Consider the following 23,281-nt stretch of genomic DNA (forward strand, 5'->3'; position numbering starts at 1 on the left):
ATAAAATTAAATCAGAAAATCTATATTCACTCTAAAATAATTTGTTTTATTGTTTCTTTTTAAAAGCAGGAGAACTAATTAGTAGTAAGGGCACAGAATTAAATTCCTAGATTTAAATTCCAGCCTTATCACTTACTAAGTCAATGACTTCAGTCAAATTACTTTTACTTCTCCAGGTTTTCTCATTTATTATAGTAGAGAGAAATTTCTTACGAAATATCCCGTTTTTTAGAAATCTCTCCCCTAACTTTTCTCCTTAAGAAATCATAAAACAACATCTGTATCAGGAGCTTTGTTTGAGAAATAGTATGTGTAAACATTATGGGTAACTTGAAAATAAAAGTAAAAAAGTGTTGGTATTGGGTAATATTCTTTTATACCACCCAAGATGGCAATAAGAGCTTATCTATCTCTAAATTAACCATGGACTGACTGGGACCCAGCCTGGATAGGAAGGCCCCACTTCTGGTCAATGAAAGATATTAGGGTCTCTGGTTTCCGGTCCCTTGTCAGTCAAGGCAATTAATATTGTTAATAATAGTAATAAAGAGTTAGCATTTATTGTCAGGCACCAGACACATGTTCCATGTACTAACTCATTTAATCCTCCCAACTCTATAAAGTAGATATTATTGTATCCCTATTGCATAGTCACAAAAAATTAAATTATACAAAGTTAAACATAAGTAGTAGAATACAGGAATTCAAATCCAGGTGACTGGCTCCACAACTGACCCAGTAATTACCTACCAGTATTTTCATTCACATCCTTACACAAAACCCACCTATGTTCTCTTGCCTTGGCTCTGATCGCTAAGATGCCTGTAAAAGGAGGTATTTAACCCCTAAATACTGTCAGATACTTATGTCTTTCTTGTTTCTTCCTGGCTGCCTTGTCAGTAGGGAAGCTATCAGACCCTGTTAAAAAAGCAAAACACAAAACTTCACAAAGTCCAACTTATTCAGCCCTAAAAATATGTAAAATAGTATTAATCACAGGGTAACTATGAGGATTCAATGTGCTAACACATACTGCGCTAAGAAAAGTAACAGACACATAAAAGCTCAATAAAAGTTAGCCATTATGTCATTTGGATGAATTACCCAGTGCATCCTTTTCCCTCATACTGCAGCATGAGACAAGGAAGGAACACATATTGCCTTATTTACATTCTTTCAGTATTTATCATAGGATATACTCTGGTTTATTATTCTCAAACATAACCCTGACTAAACCTTGTGTACATAATACGAATCAAGATGACAGTACCTTCCTTGTTTACATATTTCTAATACTGTACTATAAGTAGCATAAAAATGTGTATATTTTAAGTCAATTTCAATGTCAAGAGTATTAATATATATTGTTTATTTAAGTACATTTATATTTTAGGAAATACCTAACATTACTGCTGTTCATTCTATCATTTGAAATAAAAAACGAGACTATGAAATGGAACTAAATTATTCAAAATCAAATACATTAATTTGTTTGGCTTCCTTCCATTAAACTATATAGGATAACACTAAAATGGAGAAAAAACTTAAGATAAATTTCTTCTGGGTCCTTAGTCCAGATTCCCCAGAATAAGAATATAAGGGAGTTGGACCACCATCATTGTTGGTCAAGAAAAGATATGCTGTGGGGTGCCTGGGTGACTTGGTTGGGCGGCCAACTCTTGATTTTGGCTCAGGTCTTGACCTCGGGGTCCTGGGATGGAGCCCCACATTGGACTCATGCTCACTCGGGAATCTGCCTGAGCAATTCTCTCTCTCTCCCTTTGCCCCTCCTCCCTGCCCCATGTGCGTGCGTGCGTGTGTATGCACACTCTCTCAAATTAAATAATTAATCATAAAAAGAAAAAAATAAAAGATATGCTATAATTTTAAAAAACTGTTATGACACAAGTCTGTCTACAGAAGTTACACCTCTAATCTTCAGTATGGAGATTTAGGAAAAACTGCAGAAGAAGAAATATTCACTTACAGCATTTGTTAAATTTGTAATAAACTATTATCTTGACACTAAGACTGTACAAAAGTACCAATATTTGTCAAATGCTTTGTAAAGGATTTGCAGTGTTATGTGTATAGACCAGTATTAACTTCTTATACTGATGGGACAACTGAGATTTTAAGAAGTGTCAGAAAGTCCTACACCTAGTATTTGGGGTAGAAACCCAGGTTCTGATTTACAACTCCATGCCCTTTCCACTGCACCACATTCTTTTATGTAACTTGGCCAGCATTTTCCTAAGTATGTTCTATATACACTTAGGGGAAATAAACTAAGTCTAGTAAATTGAGAAATGATATCTTCCCTGTCTGCCTCTTCAGTAGTAACACTACACATATTTGTATAATAAAATCCTGAAATCAAATACTTGCTTATCACTGTCTAGCTCAGTATCTCCCAAACTTTTTGACAACAAAATTCCTCTATTCTACTAACACCTACCAATATTATGCAGTACATACTTCGGGAAATGTTGCTATAGGTTAGAGCATTATGCTTATTATCACTTAATATAATAGATATCCAACATAGGGACTATTTCACATATTAGTACTAAATAAATTAAGTTACCTGAGTGTCTAGCTTGGTACATGGCACCTCCTAGGCACTCCAGTATAATAATGAAGAACTACACAAACTAAATAGAAGTATTGTCTCCTGACAGCACTGTTACCCAAGCAGCAAACATTTACCAAGTACCAACTATAAGGTAAGGCACTAGAATAATGGAGATACAAAAATAATGATTTCTACTCTTACAGATTAGCAGGAGGAAATTAATTATAATGCAAGTTGAGCAGAGATAAACATCAAAATACACAAAATACCACTGTAAAAGAGGTAGAAGAAAATGAATTTATAGAGCGAGCTCCCTGTAACTGCTTTTAGATGAAGCAGAATGAATTGTTTGTAACTTTCCCACCAACTCAGCATGTTTCTATCTACGATGGTAAAAAGGATCAAGATCTCCCCGTAGCTTTCCCTGTCTCTACGCAGAAAGGATTGCTCCCATTTCAAATTTGTTTCTTCCAAGGAACACCAATAGGACTAGAGACTCAGAAGCGACCTGAATAGGTTCCTAGTGGCAAGACAGAATAATCTGAGCATCAACAACTGCACCAGGTTGAATCACATCAAGTATCTTTAGGCCCAGAGTTCACAATGACCATTAAAAACAAACAAATGGGGCGCCTGGGTGGCTCAGTGGGTTAAAGCCTCTGCCTTCGGCTCAGGTCATGCATGATCCCAGGGTCCTGGGATTGAGCCCCACATCAGGCTCTCTGCTCGGCTGCCTGTCTATCTCCTACTTGTGATCTCTGTCAAATAAATAAAATCTTTAAAAAGCAAACAAACAAACAAAATAGCAGTGTTGATATTTGAAAGGTGGTAGGTGACTACCACATTACTTTGTACACCAGTAAAAAGAGAAAGAATAAAGATTAAAAAAAAAAAAAGAAGAAGAAGAATACTCCACGACTGCCATGAACAGAGCACATCCAACTTTTGTAGAGGAGCACTAGCTTGGGACCTAATCCAGTCTCCACCGCATTATGAAAGATATCCTCGAGGAAGAAGACTAGCTTTGAGTTTTAAGTACCAAGCTGAGTTAGATTAAACACACACACACACACACACACACACACACACCAGAGAAAGAAAGAAAAAGCAGACGTGGGCATCCCAAGCAGGAAGGTGAAAAACAGCATGGGGAGATGTCAAAAGATCTGGTATCTGGATCTGGTGGAGGATGGAGTTAGTGAATAAAAACTAAAGGCTGCATGAGGCTAGAAAGCTAATTGAAATTAGATTTCTTTAAAAATTTTTTTAAAAATTAAAAATCAAATCAGTATTTTAATTAATTAATTAATTAATTATAATAATTGTATTATATAAGTTAATCATAATTTATTTATCATAATTAATATCATATTATTATGATTAATTCATTATAATCATTTTAATTATTTATTAATTTATTATAATTATATTATATATAAATTAAATATAAATATTATATTTTATAATATATCATAATGTATAATATATATTATAATTTATTATATTATGTAATTATAATAATTATAAATTATTATGATTTAATTAAATTTTAAAATTAAAATAAAAAACTTTTAAAAAAATTCCTTACTGGCTTTATGAAGAAAGTTGGGAGTTTCTACCACCCATGAGAAGAAGTCTTAGAAGAGTATAATTCAATAGGTAAAGACAAGGTCTAATTTTATTTAAGATAAACCACCCTGGTGGTTGTGAGGAGAAAGTAACTGCAATAAGAAGAAAACAATGAAGGAACGGAGATCATAGCAACTCCGAAAAATATTTAGGAGATAAAAGTAGTGACAAAACAGTGACTGGAAAAACAAATTTAGATGGAACTTTATGTGACTTCTCACAGTGCTTTATAAATAATTCTATTGTAGCATTTACCATAACATGTAATAGTTATTTGCATTTTGGTTCCCCCATGATACAGAGTTGTATTAAGATAAGTATGAAGTGTCTAATACATAGTAAGTCTATCACAAATGTTATTTAAGTATAGAGAGATGCAAATTTTACCAGGAAATTATATTTCTGGAGAGAGAGAGAGAGAGAAAGTCCTGGGAAAGATAAAAGTCTTTAATTCTAAAAGTCAAACTGTACTGGTAAAACTAAATGTACTGAATTTTCCCTAGATGAAGTCAATATAATATGGCTTCACCTAGCAATTTCCTTAGTTTTCTACTAGTGAATTAAAAATAAATCATATAACAAAGTGTTGCAGTATTCATAAAGCAGTAAGTACAAATATATCCTCCTGGCTACCATTTTGAGTTGGAAAAATAAGACCTCATCTTCTCATTTCCTAAAGTTCTAAAGAATTAAATTTTAATAAGGCCAACTGATCCTTCTCTTTATAATACTGTCCTGTACCTGGTTACAGCCACATACCAACCCATTTCTCCATAAACAAGGTAAGCCAGAAGTCTTTACTGGTATTTCTAATCCCATCATGGGGAGAGGTGGGGAAGACATTAAAGACAAAAAGCAAACCGAAGTAAGGGTAAGACTGTTCTTTAAATGAACAAGTATAACACATCCATTTAATAACGATATTAATTTTAGGCAAAAATTTGAATGAGAAATGTTTTGCTTGTATACTTTCTTCAGCATTTTATTCTTAGGAATCAATCCTTGGTACTGAATAAACAGCTTTCATTTGAATAACTCTTCAGGCCATATGGCAAAGAGCAATTTAGCTTCTAAGTTACTCTGTTAAACAGAATTTATAAATGTTGTTCTTTGTGGAACTATAAACATACAGCAGGTTAACACCAGTGTTTGAGACACTCAGGCCTTTTCAAAGCTGGTACATTTTGCCTAATTTTAGGCAGCCAGTGGCAACCTACCAACTTATTTTACCACTGTGTCTGTTACTATGGTTAAAGATAAACTGACTGCAAGATATTTGGAGTATAACTGGCAAACATTATATCCTTAACTAACATTTCTATTTTAAATCTATTCATCAGAAAGTGAAAATGGTTAGAAACTAGTTTTCCAGTATGTCATAAAATAATTTTCTTCCTAACTCCCAAGAGGTATACTAAGCTTTATCCATTAAAAACTTAAACGCTTGTCAAATAACATCGTTTTTTTAGATTTTCTCATACCTGTGTAAAAAACTATTTTAATTATTGGACCCTGTATTTGGCAAGTGCTGCAGGCAAATAGACGTCTCCTCTTAATGGAATAACTTATTCCATTTATCCAGAACAAAAAAAAAAGTCATAAGCAAATAAGTAAGTGAACCACAGCATTTCAAAGTTATATACTATGTACAAATCCCTACTTCTGACATAGCAAAGTACTAGCAAAACAAAAACAAAAATCTTCTATTACCAAATACTCATTTTCTAAAGAGGACCAACATAAATATTATTTATGTGTTTATGTAGTCATAGTATCTCAACATGGTAAAAAGGTATTGCAAAAACTTTAAAAATAGATAAAAGAATTTTCTATGTAAAGTGTTTTTTGTGAAACCAGTACTTTTATACTCAGGAGTACTGAATATCGGTCCCTTTGGAGTCTGTAAACATTACTGGGTAGCAACCCAGAAGGATACTGCTAGGGAACAGTGCAAGGTTTTTTGTTTTTGTTTTTCTATTTTTTCCATTTTCTTTACTCATGGGAGTTGAACTGGCTATCACAATTAAGTATAGGTTCTACTCATTCAAAAACTGAAGTTCTATAACTCATGGTACAGCTGACAAGATCTCCAGACTAGATTTAAAAAACAAAACCTTGTTTCCTTATCTCATAGTGTCCTCATCTATAAACCCAAAATATTAGAATGGTTACTTTCTAAGGTCCTTTCCCTCTCTACATTTATGATTTCTTGGTAAGAAGTTAGATTCTAGCACAAGGCAACCTCAGGGATAGCCTCAGGTGAACAGACCTGACAGGATGGGAGGGAATGGGAGTAGAGAGAGAGGAGGGGAGGGGAGAGGGAGGGAAGTTTTCTCAACCCTTTAAGGATCTGTCTGAAAAATCCATTCACTGGAGTACTTGAATTTTTACCCAAATTGAAATTCCTTGAGCCTTCCCTCAGATTTTTGCTTCAGGGCAATGTAATTAATTTACCTACAATTCTCCTACTTGATTAAACAAAAAATGGAGATAAGTCCATGGAAAATGAAAATTCACAGCAAAGGAAGAGAGATAAATCACAATGCCTTTTAGTACAAAGCTGTAATTAATAGACAAAAACAACCACTGCTCAGGAAAATATTAGAAAAGGCCATTTCTATTCCATTTGCAGTGAAAGTTAAAGAACTTTTGAAAAAAGAGTCAAAAATAAAACAAAGTTTGGTCATTTAAAGAAAGATACCCCAAAATTCACCAAATAGTGCAGTATGTTTGCAAATACTGTGTAAAGTTAGGTGGTATTAAACTTAAGAAACTGGGGGCACCTGGGTGGTTCAGTGCTTTCAGCTCAGGTCATGATCTCAGGGTCCTGGGATAGAGTCCCACATCAGGCTTTCTGCTCGGCGGGGAGCCTGCTTCCCCTCTCTCTCTGCCTAATTATGATTTCTATCTCTCTAATAAATAAAAATCTTTAAAAATTTTTTAAAAAGGGCGCCTGGGTGGCTCAGTGGGTTAAGCCGCTGCCTTCGGCTCAGGTCATGATCTCAGGGTCCTGGGATCGAGAACCGCATGGGGCTCTCTGCTCAGCGGGGAGCCTGCTTCCCTCTCTCTCTCTCTGCCTGCCTCTCTGTCTACTTGTGATTTCTCTCTGTCAAATAAATAAATAAAATATTTAAAAAAATTTTTTTTTAAGTTTTAAACTTAAGAAACTGTACCTGTCCTATTTATTTAATTTATCTTTTTAAATTTTTTATTTTTTGGGTGGATGGGATTAATATTTAATCATTTTTTATCAACATATATTAATTAATTAATTACAGGTCTGTGATTCATCAGTCTTACACAATTCACAGCACTCACCAAAGCACAAACCACTACCACTGTCCATCGCCCAGCCACCCTATCCCTCCCACCACCGACCCCACACTCCAGCAACCCTCAGTTTGTCTCCTGAGACCAACAGCCTTTTAAAGTTAGTTTCCTTTTCTGGTTTTGTCTTGCTTCATTTTTTCCCTATGATCCTCTGTCTTGTTTCTCAAATTCCTCATATCAGTGAGATCATTTGATAATTGCCCCTCTCTGACTGACTTATTTCACTTAGCGTAATACCCTCTAGTTTCATCCATGTCGTTGTGAATGCCATGATTTCATGTTTTTTAATGGATACATAATACTCCATTGTGTGTGTATGCATGTATGTATACATATATGTGTACATATATAAATATATATAACATATATAAATGTTCAGTTTAGAAGAACTACTAACCCAAACCTTTAGTTATCCAAATATATTATTAATGACAACACTCCATATTAAGTGAAAGAGAACATAGGGCAGAGGAACTGCTATTCAGCAATATTTACTGAACACCTACTATATACCAACAATGTACTTGGTGTTAGTATGTCATCTCATTTAATTATCATAGTGATCTTTAAGGATTCTCATCTCAATAATATAGACAAATTAAGCTCACTAAAGTTAAGAAACTAACTCAAGATGAGCAAATATAAATTAAATGAGTTAACCTATAATCTCTCAGGAAAGCCAAATATGTCCTCCAGCACATAATCAGCCTAACGTGTTGTACATATTTAGCCCCAAATACAAACACCTGAAGCATCAAAGAGATAGATGGTTGTTCAAACGTCTATAGCAATTATGGGGAAAAAATAGAAAAAAATATGTTCTCACACATTTGATTCAATAAGAGTTTCAATTTTTCAAACTTCACACTTTAACTCAACTGCTACAATTCTTTATCTGGAATAGATTAATATTTTATACACATTTAAATATTTACTTTTACATACAGTACTGTTTGTTCTGATAGAAACAATTGGTATTTTATGAGAAGGTCAAAAATGTATCAAAAAGTAGATCTGGGCACATGGGTAGCTAAGTCACTGGGCGTACGCCTTCGGCTGGGGTTATGATCCCGGGGTCCTGGGATTAAGCCCTGCATCAGGCTCCCTGCTCCATGGGAAGCCTGCTTCTCCCTCTCCCACTCCCTTCCCTTGTGTTCCCTCTCTTGCTGTCTCTCTTTCTGTCAAATAAAATCTTTAAAAAAAAAAAAGTAGTTCTGCCAACCCTCAAGGACTAGAACATTGAGAAATACATACTGTAATGTCATTTACATGCACTTTTTAAAGGGAAAGAATACTATTATTATTTATATTAAGACACTAATCCTCATATAATTAGATTAAATAAAGACCATAAATATCTATGTATTTAGTAAGAACTAGAAGCAGAAAATTGTGCCTAATTTTATTACAAACTTATTCCTTAACATTACATATAGGAGGAGCTAAGTAAATCACAACCTTAACTTTTAAGAATATGAAGAAAATATGAGGATCCTAATCTTCTTTTATTCAATTCAATACTCATGGTCTAGGATAAAGCTATACAAAAGGACATAAAGCTACACATCTCCACACAGAATACACTCAAACCAATCCAATCACATGCTTCAGACATACTTCCGTAGTGGGGAAAACAGTATCCCACAAAAATTCATGTCTGTCCAGGACCTTGGAATGTTACCTCATTTGGAAACAGGGTCTTTGCAGATGTAAATGGTTAAGGATCTCAAGATGAGATCTTCCTGGATTTAGAGTGGAACTAAATCCACTGACTGATGTCCTTATAAGTAGAGTGAAGAAGGCAACATGTAGCTGGGGGTAGCTACAAGGAACACCTTGTTATCATCAAGGTGTTGTGCTCATCAGAAACCAAAGAGACGCATGGGGCAGTTTCTCCCTCAACCCTCCCCGCAGAGGGAACCAACCTTGCTGACGTCTGATTTGGGACCTTTGGCCTCCTGAACTGTGAAAAAATTTAATTTCTGTTGTTTTAAGCAACCCAGTTTGTGGTCCTGTGTTACAAAAGCCCCAGGAAACTTATACAACTTCTTATAATATCTTCTTGCTATATCCACTAAGTTAAGTCATTTCATTATCACAATAAATACAACCATAAAAATAGAAATGGAAGTACTCTGCAAAATAAATGCTATTTAACTGTGTGATGGTACTACCATCATCACTGTCATTACTGATGTTAAATCAATAGATATGTATATATGATACTAATCATCTTTTTAAAACAAGATGTATACTTCCCCACCTTCACATCAGAAGTCATCCTAAAAAAGTCTCACATTAAACAAGGAAGTTTTTTTTTTTTTAAAGATTTTATTTATTTATTTGAAAGACAGAGATCATAAGTAGGCAGAGAGAAAGAGAGAGGAAGGGAAGCAGGCTCCCCGCTGAGCAGAGAGTCTGACATGGGGCTCAGTCCCAGGACTCTGAGATCATGAGCTGAGCCAAAGGCAGCAGCTTAACTCACTGAGCCACCCAGGCGCCCCTAAACAAGTAAGTTTATAGAAGTTTCTTTAGCTCATTTTTCAAAGCAACTTTAGTACAAAAGGAAGAATGCACGAAAAGTCAATAGACCTAAGTTTTGGCTTTATTACGGATTCATGACTACAATCAAGTTATTAGATCTACAGGCGTCAGGTTTCTTAGCTATAAAGCAAAAAGTTTAACAGAAACTAGATGATCTCTAAAGTCAAACTATCATGACTACTGCATAGCATAGTTTCTTTCTTCCTTGTAAAGAGAACTAAAACTCAAATTATTTATGCCAGAAATGCCCAACCTGGGAATGGATGAGGGTGGAAAATGAACTTCATGACTAAAATGGGGGGGGGGGATCTTAAGTGAAAAGGCAAATATTTTAGTAACTAAGCTAACCAACCTATTTCTGGTAGGAAAAGTCTTGTTTTTGGCAAGTAAGTGACAGTAAAAAGGAAGAAATGGAAAACATGACCAGTGACTGCAGCAAAGACAGCTGGGCTTTATAAACTACACTTAATCATGACTTTACTGTATGACTGTTAGACAGCAAATGTCAACAAATACCACTGTTCTCGCACTGAGTATCAGAAGCCTGACATTCTGGGTTTTTCATTTATAAGTTAGAGCAAGGATCTTTTTTTAGCCTCATGAGATTTTTTAAAATCCATGAAATAAAGCACTCTGGTAAGTTTGAGGAGCAATTCATCTGATAAGTAAGGGGAACATGAAGTAATAATAATAGAAATAACTTTCATTTATTGATGGCTTACCCCGTGGAGCATTTTGCTTAATACTTTACATATATCATCAATTAATCCTCAAATAAATACCAAAAAATTGCATTTATATGCACAAAGAAAGTGAAACTCAGATATTAAGCAACCTGTCCAAAATCATACTGGCTTTCAAGAACAAGGATTCAAATCTCAGCTTTCCAACCACAAAACCTACATTCTTTTCACCCATGAAGATATACTGCCTCATACAGTGATCAATCTCAAAGAGGGCAGGTTGTGACTGAATGGCGGGGGGGGGGGGGATTTGCAGAGCTGGAAACATGGTTTCTAGACCTGAGCTCTGTTACACAAACAGGACAAAACAGTCCTGAACACAAGCAGGTATTCAGTTTGTCAAAATCCATGAAGCTGTAAGTCTAAAATCTGTGTGGTCTTCTGAGTATGTCATACCTCAGTAAAATGTATATATATATGGCCTCTGCATTATTCAGAACTCTTTTACAAGTAAAAATTCAAAACACATTCACATCAACAAAAACAGGGGGTTTCTTGGCTTCCATAGCTAAAATAACTCAAAGTTCAGGGGTGAAGTGAATGTCAGAGTGGAGTGAATCCAGGGACTAGACCACCATGTTGGCCTGTGGTGTCTCTTTTTACCACCAATTCCTGACCCACTTTGGTGTTGTCTCATTCTCTTCTGGCTGCTGCAGACTTTCATCCTTGTAGCTCCTTCAAAGAAGCAAAAGGGACTTTTCCATCAGCTCTAATTAAAAAGAAAAAGGTTAGGAGCACCTGGGTGGCTCAGCTGACTGGGTGGCCAACTCTTGATTTCCACTGAGGTCATGATCTCAGGGTTGTACAACTGAGTGTCGTCGGGTTGGGCTCGGCACTGGGTCTCCAGCCTGCTTGGGATTCTGTTTCTCCCAATCCCTTTGCCATTGCTCTCCACCCCCTGCATGTGCCCCTGTGCACTCTCTAATAAATAAATAAATAAATAAATAAATAAATTGAAAACGCATTTGTACAAGGAGAGTTGGGTTATCAGATATCCCTGGGCCAACTACTGTGGCCAAAGAGCTGAGGTACCATCTCTGGTCGTGTCGTAGCCCTATAACCACCTCTTTGGCCACATAGAAGGAGGAATACTTGCACTATAAATATGGTTATTAAAGAAACTGTTCAGTACAGAAAACCACTCTAATTCTTCATCTATTATATCCTACCTCACAAAATACATAAATATTATTTTTAAGAATGATGTTTCATATTTATTAAAGAACTCATGAACCACTTTAAAAAACTTTTTAAGCATCATAGTTAAAAATAGACTTGCTCCTTCATAACCCTGTGAGGCACATAGGGGAAGCATGATTATCCTCAGTTTACAAAAGAAGGAACTGAGGCTCAGAGAGATAAAGTAATATGTTCAATATTATAAGCTGATAGATGTCACAATATCAAATTCAAATGTTCTTTCAACCATAACATACTATGAGTCACAGCAGCCTTAAATCACATTAAAGATTTAATAGTACATATGAGAACACGGTTCAAGAAAAAAATTAATAGAGAAAATGTAATAAACCCATTTGTCTGAGGCTCAGTATTTCTATTTTGGTAGGCCTTAATTTGCTATCTGCTACTATAACCATCCATAGGCAAAAGATGACTACATGGGAAACCACATCCCATTAGAATTCATTTCTTGTGTATCACCTGGAATGCTTTCAGCTGTGAGGAAATAAAAACTCTGGTTCAAGTGACTTAAAAAAAAAAAAAGGGATTTATTAACTCTCACAATAAGAAGTTCCCAAGCAGGACATTCCATAGTTAATTCTGTGGCTCAAAACTCCTGAAAGCCTCAGGTTCTTTCCATCTGTCACCGTTGCCATCCCCAGCCTGCTGACAAGCTCCCTCCTGGGAACAAGTTACTAGGATAGCTTCAGGCAACAAAGCCTCACCCAGCAAAGTCTAGAAACAGGAAACAGACCTTCTTCCTCTCTCTTTTTCTAAGTAGGCTCCACACCCAACGGGGCTTGAACTCACAACCTGGAGATCAAGATGCCAGGTACCCCTAGACCTTTTCTTTCAACTCATCCTTTTACCCATGTTGAATTAGTTCATAAATGTAAAGCAATTAGAAAATGCCTGGAACACAATAAATGTCATAAAACTTTCACTATTATTATTGTTGGATCTCTTTTTAAGAGATGGCAGATTTGTCCCAGAAGCTTCACATTTCATAAGCCAGAATTAGAATATATGCCCATTTCTTTTTTAAAAAATTTATTTTAGAGAGAGAGAGCACACATGCAAGAAAGAGCATGAGAAGGGGAAGGGGCAAAGGGAGAGACAGAATCCCAAGCAGACTCTCTGCTGAGCATGGAGCCTGATGTAGGGCTCGAACCAACCATCCTGAGATCATGACCTGAGCTGAAATCAAGAGTCACATGCTTAACCAACTGAGCCATCCAGGCATGCTGAAAGCTGAGATTTAATACTTCTTTTTCTTCCTTTTATTTTTTTTTAAAAGATTTATTTATTTGTTTTAGAGAGAGCACACAAGAGAGCAAGCAAGTGGGGTGAGGGGCAGAGGGAGAGAAGCTTTAAGCAGACTTCCTGCTAAGAGCAGAGGGCTTGTTCTCAAAACCCATGAGATTATGACCTGAGGTGAAACCAAGAGTCAGACACTAAACCAACAGCCGCCCACGTGCCCCAAGATGTAACACTTAATCATCTCTGCAACTCTGAAATGCTCCATGAACTATGCACGCACGCGCGCACACACACACACTGAACTTTACTAAAAAAGTAGAGAATATCAAGTGTCAGCCACACTGATGTTACTCAGGCTAGTTTCTCATTTAAAATTAAACATTAAATGAATCCCACTGTTAGCTTACATTTAAAAGCAATAAAGGGAACTCTTAGGCTGATGATAAAAGGGAATACCAAGATGGCAGATGAGAGGTGTAACAAGAGAACAATCTTCCTGGTGTGGAGCATGGGGCATAGTTCTAGGAGGCCATTCCCAAGGGAAAAGGGGGAAAAAAAAAAAAAAAGGAACTACTGGAATACTTGAATATGACAGACTACAACAAAAGGATATCAGAGACTTTGGAGAATTAGAAAAATCAAGCGAAAGAGGAAAAAAGTTGCACAGACAGAAAGTATCATAATATATTATATGATGCAGTTATAAACAATGCATACACGAACAGAAGCCCTGACTTCAACAAAATCTGTAGAAAATTTGTAGTCATTTGGGAGGACTAGGAGAAGGAAGACTGGGACTAAATCTTTATTATACAGTCAGAAGTCAAAAGTAACATCTATAACGAATAATCAAGAAAAAAGCAAGGTTTGGGGCGCCTGGGTGGCTCAGTGGGTTAAAACCTCTGCCTTTGGCTCAGGTTATGATCCCAGTGTCCTGGGATCAAGCCCCGAGTCAGGCTCTCTGCTCAGCAGGGAGCCTGCTTCCTCCTCTCTCTCTTTGCCTGCTTCTCTGCCTACTTGTGATCTTTGTCTGTCAAATAAATAAATAAAATCTTTAAAAAAAAAAAAAAGAAAGAAAAAGCAAGGTTTAAAATCATAAAGTAAATACTCTTAAAAAAAACCCAGTCAATATAATTTAACAGGGCACTACTGTATTTTGAGCAGGGCAATTCTTTGTTGTGTGGGGCTATGTTAGAGCACAGATAAGACGGGTGGGCCAAATCTAGCCAACTGCCTGTTTTTATATTACTTTGTTAGAACATAATCATCCCCATACATTTCACTTGCTTACATACTACCTATAGCTGCTTTTGTACTATAAGTCAGCAGAATAGAGTAACTGTCACAGAAACCTTATGGTTCTCAAAGCCTAAGTAATATTGACAATATGGCCCTTTACAGAAGAAGTTTGCCAACCCTAGTTTACAGTATTGTAGCACAATTAGTATATTTGATTCCTAACCCACAAATGTCAGCCTTCCCCCAAAAGTAATAAAGAAAACCAAAACTTCATACTGCACATTTGCAACCCTTCCTTCCCAATTCCCTACCAGGGATGAGGAGTAGTAGAACTTTAGTTAAGCTATAAAGAATTTAGGGGCGCCTGGGTGGCTCAGTGGGTTAAGCCTCTGCCTTCAGCTCAGGTCAAGATTTCAGGGTCCTGGGATCAAGCCCCGCATCGGGCTCTCTGCTCAGTGGGGAGCCTGCTTTCCCCTCTCTCTCTCTCTCTCTCTGTCTGCCCCTCTGCCTACTTGTCAAATAAAAAACAAATTAAAAAAATTAAATAAAAAAAAAGAATTTAAAGTAATTGCCTCTGGGGAGCAGAACTCAGAGGCTGGATAAAGGTAGAGAAACATAGTATCAGTGGCTTTTTTTTTTTTTTTTTTAATAGGCCTTAAAACACTAATCTTTCTAAGTATTCACATGTATTTCTTCAAGAAAATAAAATTTAAAAGCAATATTAAAGAACAGAACAAATAAAAATCTGGTTAATGGTTCTGGTGGCTCACTACCATAAAATGCATGATTACATTTGCTAGATATAATTTGTGACATTTGTGATGGTTGCTCTGGAGAATTTTTTTGGTAGCACATATCGAGAACTACTAGGTAAATGACCCTCAGATAAGAAGGGTATTAGTGTGCTAACTGAATGCAAGTATAGTATTTCAAACCCTTTGTTACCAAGAAAGATCAGTCTAGTACGTTCTACAAATGATCCTCAGAGAAGTTCAAAATGTTTAACACAAAAAGCCAAATAGATAAGATGTTCAAGAAACATTACTAACTCTTGTAAGTAGACATTAAGAGAAAAGCTTTCAAAGACCTATGTAGGAAATACAAAATAATTTTTAGTTTTATTTAATTACATTTAAGGAGATTGGAAGTTTAAAGGCAAAGATGACACTAACATAGAACTACAAAAGACTAAATTAATAGTATGATCAACGTCCGTACTTCCAAATCAGTACCTTGTATGAAATGTGATAGTGTGTATCTGTGGCATGTTCTACACAGAAAAGAAATAACACATCCAAAGACAGACTGTATTCTTAGGTTTAATCTTTAAAGCACTCTAATTATCACTTCCAATTCAACTAAATTTACAAATTGTCTGATTTTACCCCCATCAGAAAAGCTTTCAATATATAAATAACTATATTTTGTAAATGGGGACCTGAAGAATAAGGCACCAAAAATGTTTTAAAATATGAAAAGAAATAAAATTCACTATATACACTAAAAATTGAAAATACCACATAAAACAACATAAATCTTAAAGTGTGTAAACCACACTCTTTAGGAGTAAACTCCCCTGCACAAGTGTAGTAAATACTGTTTTTTCAAAAAAGGCATTTATACTCTTACACTTCATAAAAAATTACTTTGGCAAAGTTTATTTTGAAACATAGGATGACACAGCTAGTTAATTAGTTATGACAATTAATCCTAAAACATCAAAATAAACAGTTTAATATTTTGGTTTGAAAAATAGAGTCCTCAAAGGTTTTATTTCACTAAAAGGATTCAGCTGTTGAACTGTAACTTACAAGAAACAGAGTAAGACTATAGTTTCTCAATATAAAACAGCTATGAAATTATGACAGCTCTGTGCTAATCTAGCTTCAAAAGAAATTCACCCAAGAAAAATTTAATGCTTTTATAAAATGTTATTTATATTCAGAATCCTGGAAATTTGGCTTATATTATAGCTGAAAATAATTCATCTAGCTACTTTAATAATGTGGAATAAAGGGAAGAGAGAAAAACATTGTTAAGCATCATCTTTCTAACTTCTTTAGAAGTAAAATTAGGCCAGGAAAACCAAATTGCTCCCCCTTCCACTTAAAAGTTCCTGAAATCTATTTGTCATTATTTCGGGTAATAATTTACATAACTCCATAGCACCAAAAGAAAATGTACACATTTTTAGATAAGAATATTTAAGAGGTTGAAAACTTTGACTATGAACTTACCTTCTTTTGATACCAGACTATAGCATCTGTGACTTTGGACGCCATTTATTCCACTGCAATCACACATTCGTCATTTTAGGCTGTGCAAGAGAGAAATACACACAGACAACTTTACTTCCACCTTCCAAAAGGAGACTGAACAACATGCGTACATAGCACTCTGGTTACTTGCAGAGCAAGGGGTGTATGACTATACTTATATTACACCCTTCCTCATTACTATTTTAGCAACAGGTTCTTCTTAGGTAAACAAAAATCAGTTGCCATAATAAAAGGATCTTTCTATGTGAATATAACACCTGAATTTTCTAACCTGGTGGATTTTGTAAAATAAGCCTTTTAAATAAATATCAGAATTTCCCAGGTTATACTGGAAATTCATCTAAAAATTCACATATGATAGAAATCAATTCATTCACTCAGTATCAGATCAGTTTTGCTATAGTTCCCACCTGAGAACTAATGCCAATTGCTATTGCTAAAGGATGGCTTGATAAAGATGCCAAAATTTATAATCATATTTAATATTCCATGGCACTCAGTAAACACCAATTTGAACTAAAATCAAGTAACTGGAAAAACTTAATTATGTTAAATACTAAACTGAGATGAGAATTAATTACACAGGAAAAATTATTATGAAGACTTTTCAGATATCACAGTTTTGCTAATATTTAGAAGTTTACCACAGACCATTTTATAAGCATCTTGTTTGTGTTTGCCTAAAACAGTTTTGCATACTAAACCTAATGGTTCCTTAGCCCAGGAGAGAATTAATTCCAGGCTGATTCCAGTTAACTCTGGATGACTTCAATAGTCATAAGACCAGGCTGGCACGGAGGGTGCCTCTGGTATGGAGTTAAGGATGAGCCTAAACAGGTTCAAACACAGCCATGTGCCCCAGAACTCATTACAAACCAAGATCATCCAAGGCCACAGAGGATTTCAGAGACAATCCTGGGAGTAACACACCGTAATGAGCTGATTCTAGCACGCGCAGATCTGCTACTGTACAGCTAGATGCTACCGCTTCAGAGTTTGCCCAGAGTCCACAGAATACCAGAGGTTTATAAATCATTCTCAGAAGCATATTAGGATTCAAATATAAAGAAAATAACTATCAGGAAGGTCAAATGTTTAGATGATCAATCTCTAAAATAAAATTTAAGTCAGAATTTATTTGAAGCCTGTATTTTTGACAGTGTTATGAACCAGATTGTTTTATTCCTTTTCCTAAGATAATAATTTTGTCTTTGACAAAATTCAAGCAAGCTAGGTTTTGAAATTCCTGACAAATTTCCTGGCATTTGTCACCAAAGAAGCATAGAGTCAAAGACCTGGATTCAAATACTATCCAGTATATATAATATTGAAGATGTCATTTAATCTCTCCAATGTCAGTTTCTTTCACTTGTACAACAGGAATAACTACCTATTCATCCCTTGGAGGGTTTCCGTAACTGATGAGGTATCATACCTAAAATGCCTACCACAGTCCAGGATATACAGCAGTTGTTCAGTTATAATTACTGTTACTATTAATTTTTTTGTTATTATTAATTTATTAAAAATTCTGCAAGCCAGGAACTTGGAAGTATTTGTACTCCCTTTTTTAAAACGTTGCAAACAGTTTAGAAAAGGAACACATGCAATCAGTTTTTGTTGACATGTAAAATAAAAATAGCTACCAGACTATCATAAAATCACAATGTCAATTCCCAACTATATGAACATGGAGTATTTAGAGATTTCAAAGTTCACCTCCACTGAAGTTTCTCAGTCAGGTGTGGCTTCTTTCATTTCTCCCACCAGGGTTTTTGGGGAAGCTCTCCTCTACTGATTTAAAATCTTCCATTTTGGTTTTTCTGTCCTGGAGACGTCTAGGGGTAATTCATCAGTTTTAACACATTTCATTGGTTCTGCTATAAAACTAATTGTGACATTGTACCTTCATTATATTTGTCAAGATGTATGCTTGTCAAGACACATATTTTCCAAACTGGTTAGAACTCTCCTTCTTCCCTCTCCTGCCCCTCACCCTTGCCAAATGCACTACAAAAAAGGTACAAAAGCTAGGAGAACATCGACTTTTCACTTTACCCTCTCTTCACATCACCCAATCTTTACTGACAAAAATTCCAGATTATCTACTTAGATAAAGATCCTCTCTCCTAAGCCCCCAAGAGTATAAATAACATGCCTTTCATATACAAAATGTGAAAGGTTTTTTTATTCACTCCATCTATTAAGTATATGGGATATTTAACCTATTTGGGGAATAGTTAAGTGGTTGCTTATAAGTACTAATAATTTTATTTTAAAAGCTTCAATGAAAGTGAGGAAAACATTGCCTCCTTCAAATAAAATGATCTTTGATTATCCTTTAAGATAATTTTTAATATACTTTGGTTTATACCAAGCTACACTTAGAAATAAATTTTGAAAACCAATTATAACAGGACCCAAGGTATATGGAATGTTATACACATTTTATTTATCTGGATCTATAGAAGTAAAATTCTATTAAAAAAAAAAACTTACGCAAGTCTTTCTTCAGTAATGGCAAGGTTTGCTCTGCAAACTCAACTTAATAGTTTTTCCATTGTGTCAACAACCTTTCATTGACACAAGTGGCTCATACCTATTTTTAAAACAGGTTTTACAACATGCTGAGATAGAGTTCTGAATCAGACATCTGACAAAGTACACCCAAAGTCACCCAAATTTTACATGAATATAAATAACAAGAATAAGTCAACAAATGATTTCATGAATAATTAAGATTATTTCCAAAGCCTTTCTAACTTCTTTGATTCTGGCAGTCCAGGAATACAGGTTTATAGTCTCTACTGTCATGACAGTTCAAGCCAACAGTTTTAATGCTAAGTTATGACATTAAAGTTAATTTACAGGGCAGCGGGGGAAAGGAGCATAGAAAGCTTACTGGGTACCTTGAACTGAGACTCTTAATCTTTTCTGACCATCTGATCTGACAGAAGGATGGGTATTAAGATAGAAATAATCCAATTATAAAACCACAGAGCTAACTGTAGGCACATTTAAATCTTGGTATAGACAGTTACTCTGAGCTAATTCTCTCCTTAACACTGCTTTAATCGTTACACCTTGTCTAAACATCTGAAATTACTCTTTACACCATGTCAAGAATCACACAAAATGCATTTATGAAGTCAAAAGCCTGAGTAGAGGAAAAGGAGGACAATGAGAGAATTGTATGTTAAGTCTGCCTTTATGAAATCTCACTATCAAATATAGTAATGCCCAGGGGTACTCTTTGTAGCCAAAGAAATGGTCAGGTTTTTAACCATTCCCTATATTAGAAAAAAAGGCAGTCTACTGGGGCGCCTGGGTGGCTCAGTGGGTTAAAACCTCTGCCTTCAGCTCAGGTCATGGTCCCGGAGTCCAGGGATCGAGTCCCGCATCAGGCTCTCTGTTCTGTGGGGGAGCCTGCATCCTCCCCTCTCTCTCTGCCTATTTGCGATCTCTCTCTGTGTCAAATAAATAAATAAAATCTAAAAAAAAAAAAAAAAAAAGGCAGTCTATCAATACTACAATGCATTTCTCTCATTCTGAAACAAATTTTTCTGTTCTAATTATGACTCTTACTGTGCTCGGAAACAAATTACACCCATCCCTGACGTCTTGCTTTTGCTGTCACTCTCATTCCTTTTCTCCACTCATCCATCCTTTTAAGTCAGTTCAAATCCTACTTACTCCAAGATGAAGCCTCCTACTAGTGTTGACTTGGACAAAAAGTATTGAAGCCTGATGGCTCTCCCAGCACTGATCTGTACTATGAAATCTCGTATTTAAATAAAAATGAGGGGCACCTGGGTGGCTCAGGTCATGATCCCAGGATACTCTCTACTCAGCAGGGAGCCTGCTTCTCCCTCTCCCTCTGTCTGCTCCCCCTGCTTGTGCACTCTGTCGAATGAATAAATAAATAAATCTTAAGTAAATAAACAAATAAATATGAAAAGCAGTATAGCAGTATATATAAACATCCTAAAGTAAAAAAAAAAAAAAAAAAAGGAGTCTCCTCCTTCGTGACTGTAATCCTCCAGGACATTATAATATGCAGTAGAGGAAGTAGAGCAGAGAAAAAGCTATGTCTAAGCATCAGGAGAATTGGGTTCTAGAACCAAGTTCTGATGCTAAATGCTATGTGCTTTTGAGTAAGTTTCTGAGTTCCTTAGTTTCTCACTTAAGAGAATGTTTGCCATCTAGCCGAAAATTCCACAAACCAAGAAAGGCTACACAACTAACAATTCCAATAATGTACAGGAGTTTCTCTGAATTCCTTTACTAACTCACCCAAAAACACTACTATTAGTTAAACCAATATTACATATACAGAAGTTGACATAGCAAAAACTATGTTTAGACAAAATGGAACAAAACTTATTTTTAAAAGGTAGTTTATGTAAATCTCCCTAAGTCCTGATCTCAGTATTATTCTGTTCAACAGCCTTAGATCACTCCCTACTGCCTTTAGAAAGCCATTTAGACCAACTACCCTGTAGAATTATACTCAAACCTTCTAAAATCTCATCCTAACCTACTTACCAATATTACTGCTACCATCTTCTCATAAATCCTGTTTCAACCACACTACATATTCTACACTGTGCTACCTCTGTACCCAAATTAACACCTCTTTCCAAAACACCGGGGATTTCCAGAAGGCCTCCTAGATTCCACTTTCTCTATGAGTTTCTCCCAAATTCTTCCACTAAAGATTGCTTATCCTCTTCTAGGTTCCCATTATACTTAGTATATTGTTTTGTTTTTTATGTACTTTTGATATGTGCTCCCACCCCAACCATAAATTTTTTGAGAGAAGTCCAATGTCTTCGTTATCTCTGAATTCTCCTATAGCTTTTTTGTACATATTAAACACAAACCAAATTTAAAACTGCTAGCCAAAATACCCTCACAGATGAACCAATTTAACAACCAGATCAGAAAATTCTACCTGCTCCAACTCTTGTACTACAACCACCGTGCGCATAAACACAAAAACATACTCTTTCCTAACACTAAGAGGTATAAAATTATGGTGAAGTATAATAAATATGGCAGGTTTTTACTGACATGTCACTCAACCAATATATGACTATTTGTAGATTTAAAAAGTACAATGAAAAAGAGCTGAAGTCAAACCTGCCACATTTAGCCTAACTTCATTTCCAAATGCTATAATTAAATATAACTCATTGCTTCCTCCACAGCTAAAATAACCAATTTTTTTACTTCAGAAACCAGGAACAGAGTGCGTCTGCCCTTAAAAAGATAATAAATGCTAACAGTCAAATCAAAATTTTTATGCTGATACCAAAAACAGTGAAACTCTGGTAGAGGTAACACGGTATAGGCTGAAGGAAATCTAGTTTCAAGGCTGCAACTTTCTAATCATGTGACCTATAAAGTGTTACAACTTCTTAGAACATTTCTAAGCTGAAATGAGGATATGATTTCATGGAAATGTTGTGAAGAATAAACACCGCATACTACATGTTTAAAGTTGTTTTCAATCTTAGAAGAATGAAAAGCAAAATGAGATCTAATACAAAGAACTATGCATTTCCTCTTACACCAACCAGTTCGTAAAAAGAATATTTATAATTTTTATTTTCTTGCGTGGCACCAATGCATAGTGTTTGTATTCTGGGCTAGAGGATAAAACCTGAGAAGGAAAATTACAGGCAATTAACTTCTCTCTAAAGCTGCATGTACAAAAACATTTTTGGGTTATTGTGAAATTTAAGAGAATCTCTAGAGTTCTAATCTTAATAGTACCCACAAAGACATCCATGAACTTCCTGATGGGTACAACTAACCCATCCTATATGTCCTTTACTCCAACTTTGTAAACTTCAGGGTTTTTTAACATTAGCATATACCCACAACATGTCTACAATTTCTTAAGCATTCTTTTGTGTTGTTTTTAAAAAATATTTAATACTTTTATTTAACTATTGTGCCACTTGGAAATATCAAATACTTATAATTCACTTAACTTAGGTTTAAATTCCTCATTTACTCTCAAGAAATTTTTACCATCAACCAACCAGGCTCCATTCAAATATGGATATGTTATTACTGGCCTCTAGTAGAAACATTAACTAAATAAGTGGTCCAGGACTCTTTATCAAAATAATAATGCACTAAGTAATACTCAAATGGCTTAAAGATGTAAAAATCTTAAAAATGATTTTATTTAGAGATTAAAAAGTCCTAACTATACCTCATCAAAAATGCTATGAATAAAATTTGAAAATCATTACTTCATTCAGAGATAGTTAATCCAGTGTCTGATCATTTAATAAAAATACCTATTTACAAACACTTACTAATACTGGACTATTCTAGGCACTGAGAATACAACAGTGAACAAGAAACAAGGTCCCTGCCATGATGCAACTTACAGTGTAAAGAGCAAAGATAGAAAATGAAAATCAAGATAATTTTGTGCTGAAGAAGTGCCCTAAGGGACATAAGGAGAGAAGACTGGGATAGAG

The 23,281-nt window shown here is 35.4% G+C and overlaps 1 protein-coding gene across 3 annotated transcripts in view; it reads right to left on the minus strand.

Moving 5' to 3' along the window:
• The window catches only part of PHTF2 (putative homeodomain transcription factor 2), a 118,915-nt gene that overhangs the window by 72,608 nt on the left and 23,026 nt on the right, over window positions 1-23,281 (minus strand). For 2 of the 3 annotated variants that reach the window (XM_059396966.1, XM_059396965.1), the window contains exon 2: window positions 16,740-16,819. In XM_059396966.1, the coding sequence (XP_059252949.1) occupies window positions 16,740-16,784 (45 nt within the window). In that variant the 5' untranslated portion in view covers window positions 16,785-16,819. Of the gene's footprint in view, window positions 1-16,739; window positions 16,820-23,281 lie in introns of those variants that run through there. The other variant, XM_059396967.1, reaches the window with a different exon arrangement.

The sequence above is a fragment of the Mustela nigripes genome, chromosome 4, assembly GCF_022355385.1.
Source record: "Mustela nigripes isolate SB6536 chromosome 4, MUSNIG.SB6536, whole genome shotgun sequence".
Classification (NCBI taxonomy): domain Eukaryota; kingdom Metazoa; phylum Chordata; class Mammalia; order Carnivora; family Mustelidae; genus Mustela; species Mustela nigripes.